The sequence below is a fragment of the Antechinus flavipes genome, chromosome 5 (assembly GCF_016432865.1).
Source record: "Antechinus flavipes isolate AdamAnt ecotype Samford, QLD, Australia chromosome 5, AdamAnt_v2, whole genome shotgun sequence".
Taxonomy (NCBI): Eukaryota; Metazoa; Chordata; class Mammalia; order Dasyuromorphia; family Dasyuridae; genus Antechinus; species Antechinus flavipes.
In genome coordinates, this window is record NC_067402.1 from 13,924,533 (window position 1) to 13,935,078 (window position 10,546).

General features: G+C 35.8%; 1 protein-coding gene across 1 annotated transcript in view; it reads left to right on the top strand.

The window, feature by feature from the left end:
- The window catches only part of STK31 (serine/threonine kinase 31), a 67,298-nt gene extending 60,648 nt beyond the window's left edge, over positions 1-6,650 (top strand). The window contains exon 24 of the mRNA XM_051961202.1: positions 6,256-6,650. Within this exon, the coding sequence (XP_051817162.1) occupies positions 6,256-6,477 (222 nt within the window). The 3' untranslated portion in view covers positions 6,478-6,650. The remainder of the gene's footprint in view (positions 1-6,255) is intronic.
- The last annotated feature ends 3,896 nt before the right edge of the window (positions 6,651-10,546 follow it).

A 10,546-nucleotide genomic window follows, 5' to 3' on the forward strand; every position in this document is an offset into this window, starting at 1 on the left:
TAACAACAGAATCCATCTGGAAGAATAAAAGGTCAGGAATATCAAGAATTAATGGGGAAAATGCCTACCATCTATAACTATACGATAAAGCAGTAATCATCAAAACCATTTGGTACTGGCTAAAAAAATAAAGTAGCTAATCAGTGGAATAGATTGGGTATACAAGACAGTATTCAGTGACTGTAGTAATGTACTGTTTGATAAAATCCCAAACTCTACTTTTGGGATAAGAACTCTCTTGTTTGACAAGAGTTGCTAGGAATACTTGGAAATGGAATGGTATGGCAGATTCTAACATCTAACATCCTATACCAAAAGAAGTTTGAAATGAGTTCATGATTTAGACATAATAGATGATATTGTTAAAAGTAAATTAAGAGAGCAAGGGATAGATCCATATTTTTTTGCTCAGCATTCATGTCTTCTCACATTCTGACACTATTTTTCCCTTTCAGCCAAAAAAATACATTAAGCCAGATCTTTGGAGAAAGGAGGAATTTATTTCCAAAGAATTAGAGAACAACATGAAATGCAAAATGGATAATTTTGATTATATTAAATTAAAAAAATTTGCAAAACAAAACCAGTTAAGCCAAGATTAGAAGGGAAACAGAAAATTGAGAAACAATTTTTATAGCCAATGTTTCTGACAAAGGCCTCATTTCTAAAATATATAGAGAATTGACTTGTATTCTTATAAATTCAAGTCATTCCTCAATTGATAGTCCAAGGATATGAACAGACAATTTTCATACGAAGAAATGAAAGTCATTTCTAGTCATATGAAAAAATGCACTAAATCATTACTGCTTAGTAGAATGCAAAGTAAGACAACTCTTGAGATACCATTTTACACCTCTCAGATTGGCTAAAATGAGAGGAAAAGATAATGATAAATGTTGGAGGGGATATGGGAAACTGGGACACTAATACATTGTTGGTGGTGGTGTGAAATGATCCAACCTTTCTGGAGAGCCATTTGGAACTATGCCCAAAGGGCTATAAAACTATATACTCTTTTTGATCCAGTAGTGTCTCTACTGGGCTTATGTCCCAATGAGATCATAAAAGAGGGAAAAAGACCCACAAATGCAAAAATATTTGTAGCAGCCCTTTTTGTAGTGGCAAGAAACTGGAAACTGAGTAGATGTCTATCATTTGGGGAATGGCTGAATAATTATGGTATGTGTGAATATTACTGTTTTATAAGAAGTGATGAGCAGGCTGATTTCAGAAAAGCCTGGAAAGACTTACATGAACTAATGCTAAGTGAAGTGAGTAGAACCAAGAGAACATTGTACACAGCAACAAGATTTTATGATGATAAACTGTGAATGGACTTGGTGCTTCTCAACAATGTGGTGTTTCAAGGCAATTCAAATAGACTTGTGATGGAAAATGCTATTCACATTCAGAGAGAGAACTATGGAAGTTGAATGTGGATCAAAACATAGAAACAAAATTTTAAAAGGTGAAAATACTTTCTTGTGTTTTTTCCCTTTTGGTATGATTTTTCTTACACAACATGATAAGTATGAAATATATTTAACATATATTTAACCTATATATAATCGATTGCTATCTTGGGGAGGGGGACACACAGTCTTAAAAAATGAATGTTGAAAATTATATTTACATGTATTTGGGAAATAAAATGCTATTGAAAATTTAAAAAAATTAAAAAAAGAACCCCTCCTCAACCAGAATTGTTTTCTGCAGGAGGCTTTTACTAATCTCCCCACCTTTTGCTATTATCTTTCAGTTTATTGGGCACATAGTTGCCCTCTGCCTGGGTTTTTCATTTCTGTTGGGCAGAGACTGTTACCTACCAACAAGTTCTGGTATTGGGACCGGGGTTCAAATCTTGGACTTCCTTTGGACTCTGTTTTCTCATCAGTGAAATGAAGATGTTGGTCTCTTAGCTATTTAAACCAACAATTCTTTATCTAGCTTTCATGTCTTCTCACATTCTGACACTACTTTTCCCTTTCAGCCAATTCTATTCAAAAAAACACACATTAAGTAACTACTGGGTATCAATCACTGCATTAAACTCACTATAAAGACAGAAAGCAATCAAGTCCTGCCTCCAAGGAGTCGATATGCCATTGAAGGAAAGCAATATATGCACAGATAATAAATACAAGTTATAAATAAAATATATGAAGTAATTTAGAGAAGGGAGTGTTAACTGGGAAAATAGAAAAGGTCCTGGGTTGGAGCTGAGCATGATTTGAAACGGTAATGGGAGTGTCGGGGAGCCTTGTACAAGGGAAGGAATTCCATATCTCCAAGCCTAAGGCCGTTCCAGGCCTAACATCCAAATGTTTGGCTGCCATCATCCAAGGGCTGGAGAACAGAGGCCCTGGAGTCACAGCCATTTGCTTACAGTCTGAGAGTAGGGTGGACCCAACAGAGCAGGTTTGATAATGTGAGTTTAATGGGATTCTTTACATTTCTAAAGAATGGATCCACAAAGGGCTATGATCAGGAAGAGGTGTGGAACAGACAAGTTTGGAAGGGAAGGATGATGGGACAGCAGCCTCTGGGATCTCCTGACATCCATGCAGTCTTGAAGTCTGGAGGCAAGACCTTGATGATTGAGTGGGAGTCCTTGTGTGTTTGCAGGAAGGATGAGAGCACTGATAAGCTTTTCCATGGACAGGAGTGGTGTTAAAACACACACACACACACACACACACACACACAAAAGGATTGTTAATTAGCAGTAAGAGTCCCAGGAGTTTGTGTCCTGAATTTTATAATGGACTCTGTCATTGAGTTTCTTTAATTTTAGCAAACTCCACAGTCCTGGAGTACAAGTGAAGAAAGCAAGTGGGAGGCAGTTGTTTAGTAATTATCATGATGGCAACAGGACAATACCAAGTATTTGAAGCATTTTGTGATGGTAAAGAGAACTTTGTTGAGTTTTTTAAAGCTCCAGGTAACATTTTACTAGGGAAGGTAGGGTACTGACCCAGCATTCAGGAAGCTAGTTCTGTGACCCTGGGCAAGTCACTTAATTCTAATCTACTAGAGAAGGAAATGGCAAACCACTCTAGTGTCTTTGCTAAGAAAACTCCATATGGAGGTCAAGAAAGAGGTTACAACTGAACGACATTTTGCTGACATTATATAGAATAGGTGTGCTTATCCTTAAATGTACACAGTCAGGACTACATCCAGAGAATTATAGCATTTTAGAGCCAAAAGGAGCCTTAAGGGTAAAGTTCCTATTAAGTTTCTGTTTTATTTTTTTTCAGTTGCTCAAAACACTTAGAAGTAATAAGGGAGTCACTAGTTTGATCAAAAATTTATTTTTTAATCAACTTTTTAATTTTTCCCAGCTACAGCTAAATTTTTTTTAACATTTATTTTTAAAGCTTTGAGTTCCAGATTCTCTCTCTTCCTTTCTCCCTCCACATTGAGAAAGCACATATCAAGTTATGTAAAACATTTCCATAGAAGTCATGGTGCAAAAGAAAACAGATCTCCCCTTCCCTGAAAAAATCCTTAAAAAATAAAGTAAAAAAAAAAAAAGCATGATTTAATCTGTATTCAGATGCAATTAATTCTCTGGGTATGGATGGCATTTTAAATCATGGGTCTTTTAGAGTAGTCTTGGATTGAGTAGTATTGCTGAGAACAGCAAAGTCATTCACAATTTGATCAACAATTTCTGATTTTAAATCCCCAGATAAAAGGCTGTTGATCCCCCTCTCCTCCTTCCTATTATCAATCTGGAGAAAAACACTTTTTTTTAAGAACTTTTTTTTTCTCTCTGGCAATTTTTATCTCAAAGTTTAATTTTATTATTATTTTTTTCACTTAACAAGAATAACATCATTTATTTTCTCTCCCTCTCCTTTTCCCTCCCAGTTTTTCCCTTCCATTAAAATAAACAATCTTCTTGTAATAAATATGCACAGTTAAATGATGGAGATTCCTTTATTGGCCATGGGGGGAAAATGTATGTCTGATTCTATTTTGAGGCCATCCCTTCACTCTCAAGTGGTAGATAGGATACTTCATCTTTAGTCTTCTGGAATCATGTTAATTCAGTAACCAGAGCTTAAAGTCTTTAAAATTGTTGTTATTTATAATATTATTATATAAATTGTTGTCTTGGTTCTTATTTCACTTAGTATCATTTCATGTGAATCTAATGTCCTTTGAAACTATCATTTTTATCACGCGATAATATTCCAAAAAGTTTACATAATTTGGCCACTTCCTGACAGGTTTGTATTCTCTTTCCATATTTCCATATATTATAGAGAGTTCATTGAGTACCTTGTTGAAAGGGATTGACACCATCAGCTCCAGGTTGGTAGTAAGATGAATGAAACCAGAATCAGGGATGGATTTAGGAGAATAGGGAGAGATTCAGGGCCAGAGATCTTAGGAAAAGAGAGAGATTTTGTTTTTTTAAAGTAATGATGTAGTCTGTGCCATGTGCAGAACGGGTTACTGAAACAGATCAGAGCTAGATATTCAAGGAACTGAGTAAATAAGGTCAGGTATATAACAATCATTAATTATTAGTTAATTAACAATCAGATTTCCATGCATTGGGAGATGGGATAGAAAAGGAAAATCCTTGAAGAAGGCAGGTAATACTAATTTTGTTGTGCTTTAAATAATCAGAGTAAACTGGATGAAATCTAGTGTCAGATTTCTAGATATGATTCTTTTTTATTTCTTTCACTTCACCAAATGTAGAAATGATTGTTCTAGGCTCTGAGGTTATAGAGATGCAAAGAGACTGAAAGGAAGAGAGCAAAGGTGAAAAGTGGAAGAAATCTGTTAACATTCATTTCTGGGACCACTTTTTTCATAGCAGAACCACCAAATTTGAACTCTTGGAAAGAAGATACACAGATGAAATCTGTCTTGGAGGAAACATGATTAGGAAAACATTGAGGGATTAGTTTTCAAGTTAGCTTTCCTTCTTTTAGATACCCAATGATTAGAAAGGAAACACCAGACATTTTTCTAACAAGAGTTGAGAGGTCATCAGTAGCTATTGACCAATATGCTTATATCTCTAAAATTGTCGAGGATTATCTCTCTCTACATTTGAAGTAGGCTTGATTAAAAACATGAGAAAGGGAAAGTCAGAATTGTGCAGAATTTTATACTGCGTTGACCTATGTACTTGACTAAAAGATACAAAGAACATCAGATTCTGCTACTTATTTTTTAAAAGTTTCTTCAAAGATTTCTCTTTTCTATCCCATTTTCCAATCCATGGATCCCTTACTCTTCATCTGTGTTAAACCTGATCTCATTTTCTGCACTTAATCAACTTCTTGAATATGTATGTAGCTCTGTTCTACTTTAGCTATCCATTCTGGTTTTAGTGTGGACCTTACCATTACTATACTCTCCTAATATTATTATTATTATTATTATTATTATTCTAACATCAAAAAAATTTCTAAAGTGGAGCCTTAGAAAGATTACTTGATAGATGCAAATACAAAGGTGGGCTTATTCAGTGATGCTTTTCGGTGTCAGAATAAAGCATGACATGGAGATTCTTCTGCTCTCCTTTGTGGAGAATGTGCTGATTGCATTAAGCTCAACATCTCCAGAGAGATATAGGACCACAAGAGAGATTGGCATCATAATTGACCCAGGAAGAACAAGAGTCAGAAAATGCCTGTTTGTAGTTGGATAGGCAGTTATTCCATTGTGTTGATCCAGTTGTTCCAACTTGAACAGATACTGATAATGAGATAGGTCCTGAATTGAAGAGGTAGGAGAGAATAGGCTGGGTGACATTTGGTAAAAAAGTACACCGGATTATCTGAGAAACTCCCTTAGTAGGAAGAAGAAAGTGGTGAATAACTGACTTGAAATGAAAGACATTGAAAAGGAAATGTTTGGCTGTCCAGCTCTGTGAAAGATTGGCTGTTGTTTGTTTAAAGGAGGGGGAAAAAAGATGGGTGTGTGTGTATGTAGGATGTGTGAAGGACTGGGGATGAAAGGAGCACCTATCTGAAATTTTGTTTTCTTCAGATAGTTTAGCAGTGATCTTTATCTCTTTTAAAATGTTCATCTTTATTTTGGACCATGAATGTACTTGACGGATGTATCTGTGGCTTTAGTGTAAATTATACCTTGAATATTGTGTTTCATTAAAATACTTAGGGAGAAAGAAGGTTATCATTCAGTGTCACGATTAAAATGTTTCAGGGCTTTTTGCTTTGAGTTAGTTCTCCTTTATTTATTATTCTGTTTTGTTTCCAGGATGATGATGTCAAGACCCTGCTGTCCAGTTTAATCTACTGTAGAAATTCAATGACCGCTGAACAGGTCTTGAATGCTGAGTGTTTCTTACTGCCTAAGATAACATTAATTACATACCCTGAAAAAGATTCTGAATGTGAAGAGAAGGAAGAGCTTGAGGAGGAGAACTTGGATATGTATGATGAAAAGGCCAGAAATAGCGAAGACAATTTTGACCAGTAAAACAGTTTTTCCTTTTGCTTCTCAGATTTTAGTTTTTTCCATTTGTTTAGTTTGAATTAAAGCAACTAAAAAGTTAACAATTACATTTATATAATTCTGGAAGAGTCCAGATTAAGTTTTCCTATTTTTCATGTATTCAAAAATAAAAATAAAAGATGTTTGGATAAACAGAACATTGCTTTGTGTGATTTGTATGAAATTTTGTTGATTTTGGAATTATTAGAGAAAATTTAAATTAAAGTAGAACAGAGCTACATACATATTCAAGAAGTTGAGTAAGTGCAGAAAATGAGGTCAGGTTTAACACAGATGAACAACTACTTTTGGGAATTGAATAACCAAATTAGGAACTTTGCAGCATTGAAAAGGGGTTGAATTTATTTCTTGTTATCAATATGTATATTTTTAAATTTTGCCAAAGTTGTTAGCATATTTTTTAGATTTGAAAGTTTCTTTTTCTATTTATGCATTTTAAAGATATATTTATTTTTTAAAATAAATTTTGATGGTCAAAGGATATGAACAGACAGTTTTCAGATGAAGAAATTGAAACCATTTCTAGTTATATGAAAAGGTGCTCCAAATCACTATTGATTAGAGAAATGCAGATTAAGACAACTCTGAGGTATCACTATATACATCTCAGATTGGCTAAAGTGACAGGAAAAGATGATAAATGTTGAAGGAGATATAGGAAACTGGGACACTAATGCATTGTAGTTGGAGTTATGAATTGATCCAACTATTCTGAAGAATAATCTGGAACCATTGCCAAAGGGCTATCCAACTGTGTCATACCCTTTGATCCAACAGTGTTTCTACTGGGCCTGTATTCCAAAGAGATCTTAAAGGAAGGTAAGGGACCCACATGTGCAAAAATGTTTGTGGCAGTCCTTTGTGTAGTGGCTAGAAACTGGAAACTGGGTGGCTGTCCATCAGTTGGAGAATGGCTGAATAAGTTATGGTATATGAATGTTATGGAATATTATTGTTCTGTAAGAAAAGAATCAACAGGATGATTTCAGAGACTTACATGGACTGATGTTGAGTGAAATGAGCAGAACCAGGAGATCATTGTACACTGCATCAACAAGATTATGTGATCAGCTCTGGTGGACGTGATTCTTTTCAACAGCGAGGTGATTCAGGCCAGTTCCACTGATCTCTGATGAAGAGAGCCATCAGCACCCGAGAGAAGACTGGAGACTGAATGTGGATCACAACATAGTATTTTCATTCTTTTATTTACTTGCATTTTGTTTTCGCATTTTTGTCTTTTTTGATCTGATTTTTCTTGTACAACACGATAATTATATAAATATATATACATATATTAGATTCAACATATAATTTTTAAAAACACGTTTAACATTGGATTAGTTGCCATCTAGGAGAGAGAGAGGGTGAAAGGGGGAGAAAATTTGGAACACAAGGTTTTGCCAGGATCAATGTTGAAAAATCATCCATGCATATGTTTTGAAAATAAAAAAGCTTTAATTAAAAAAATAAAAATTGAGTTCCAAATTTTTTTCCTATCTCCCTCTCCTGTCCTCTGAGCTAGAAAGCAATTTGATATAGGTTATATGTGTGCAATTATATAAAATATTTCCATGTTAGTCATGTGAAACCCCCCCAAAAAAAACCCACCACAAAAAAAAGAAAAATGGTATATACTTGGATCTGCATTCAGACTCCAGTAGTTCTTTTTGTAGATATGTTTGGATAGCATTTTTCATCATAAGTCCTTCAGAATTGTCTTGGATCATTGCTGAATCATTCAGTTGATCACCATACTCTATTGCTACTATTGTGTATGATATTCTAGTTCTGCTCATTTCACATTGCATCAGTTTATGTAAATCTTTTCTGTTTTTTCTGAATCCTGTTTGTCATTTCTTTCAATACAGTAGTACTCCATTACAACCATATACCATAATTTGTTCAGCCAGTTCTCCAACTGATGGACCTCCAAAAGGGGCTGAATTTCCAGAGTAAATCTAGCCTATCTCACAGTTTTTAAAATTTAAAATTTCTCTCAAGTAGTATGCTTTTCTTTTGGGGCAGGGCTAATGATGGGTCACATAATTTTCTTTTTCTCCCCTCCTTTTTAAAATTAAAGCTTTTTATTTATAGAACATATGCATGAGTAATTTTTCAACATTGATCCTTGCAAAACTATATGTTCCAAAATTTCCCCTCCTTCCCCCTCCCCCTGTCCTGGATGGCCAGTAATCTAATATATCTTAAATGTTAAAATATATGTTAAATCCAGTATATGTGTACAGATTTATACAATTATCTTGCTGCACAAGAAAAATCAGATCAAGAAGGAAAAAAATAGAGTGAAAATACTCTGTTGTGATCCACACTCAGTCCCTTCTCTCTGGGTGCAGATGGTTCCCTTCATCACAAGATCATTGAAACTCTCCAGAATCATCTCATTGTTGGAAAGAGCCACATCCTTCAGAACTGATCATCATATAATCTTGTTGCAGGTCACATAATTTTCAAGGATTACCACAGGCACTAGGTAAGGGGATGACTTTATGGTTTATGTCTAAGGTTTCCCTCAAAAACAGGAAATAAAAAAGGTACTTAATGTACTGTAGGAATCAAAGTTGAGACAGATAATTTATTCCTGTACAAGGAGGGCTAAACTTAAAGAGACTCATATGTATGCACTAAGAAAATAGGATTCAGTAAAATTATAAGGGGTAATTAAACCTCATCAACAGCCAAAAGAACAATGTACATTTGTGCATTCAAGAGTTACTAGCTCCCCTGCTCTAGGCTGCTAGTAAGGAAAGAGGTCTCTTCATTCTTACAAGTGCAAACTCTTCAGAGACGAGTCAGGGGAGAGCCCCCCAAACCTCCACATGGGTGTCTTATGACAATGGTGATCATGCTGGGATGTTTATGGTCATTTTGACACTCAACACACCCCTGTGAGGTAAGCAGAAAACCCTGAATGAGTTCTTGCCCTGTGCTGGCCTGGCAATGCAAATCCGACAGTCATGACCTTTAGAAGCTACAGGAGCTAGATCCCAGTTGGTGCAAATAATGATTCCCCTGAAATATTTAGGTGCCCTCAATGTTTATAAAACAGGGTAGCCAGCTCCAGATCAGTGGAAAGATTCAGTCTTTTCAGTTGTCATCCCACTTAGGGTTTCCTTGGTGGAGATGGCGGTGGTTGGCCATTTCCTTCTCCAGCTCATTTTACAGATGAGGAAACTGAGGCAAACAGTTAAATGACTTGCTCAGGGTCACACAGCTCTTAAGTTCTGGGCCAGATTTGAACTGAGGGAGTTTTCCAGGCCCAGCGTTCTATGCCCTGTGGCACTTCCTTGGTGTCCTCTGAAGGGAGAGAAGAGGTTCCTAAAGGTGCAGGTGAGGAGGAGGAGGACATGCTAAGTCGCCTTTGCAGACAGCTAAGTGGGACCTAGAATGTGTGGTGCAGGGAGTGTCAGTGGGCTGGTACAAATATGAGGAAAGTGAAAGTCTGGACTTTAAACGTTAGAGGCCTTTGTGTTTTAGCCTAAATGCAATGGGGAACCACAGGAGCTTCTTGGGCAGAGGGAAAACGAATAGATTTGGGCCTCAGAGCAGGGCTCCTTTTACTACTTTTCTACCTTTTCCACCAAGAAATCTTTGCATGGTATATAGAAGTATATAAAATTGTTGTGGCCGGCTTTTAAGAGCTCATGGCATATGAGCCCTTTGATTTCAGAGGCAAGATGAATGGGGCAGGAGACTCATAAGATGTGAAAAGAGTTCCAGTTTATTAGTTCTATTCTTCATCAACTATACATTTCTCTGATTTAGAATATGGATTCTTAATCTGGAGTCAGTGAACTTTGAAAAAATTTGTGTATATATATATAATATATATATAAACTTTCAATTTATTTGATTCTCTTGTAGTGATATATTTTATTTTGCACATTCATAAGTTCTTTTGAGAAAAGGTTCCATAGGTCTCCCCAGACTACAAAAAGGGTCCACAATCGGAAAACGTTAAGAAACCTATGACTCGAGTCATCCATCATCAATGATGTTTAAAAAGTCACTG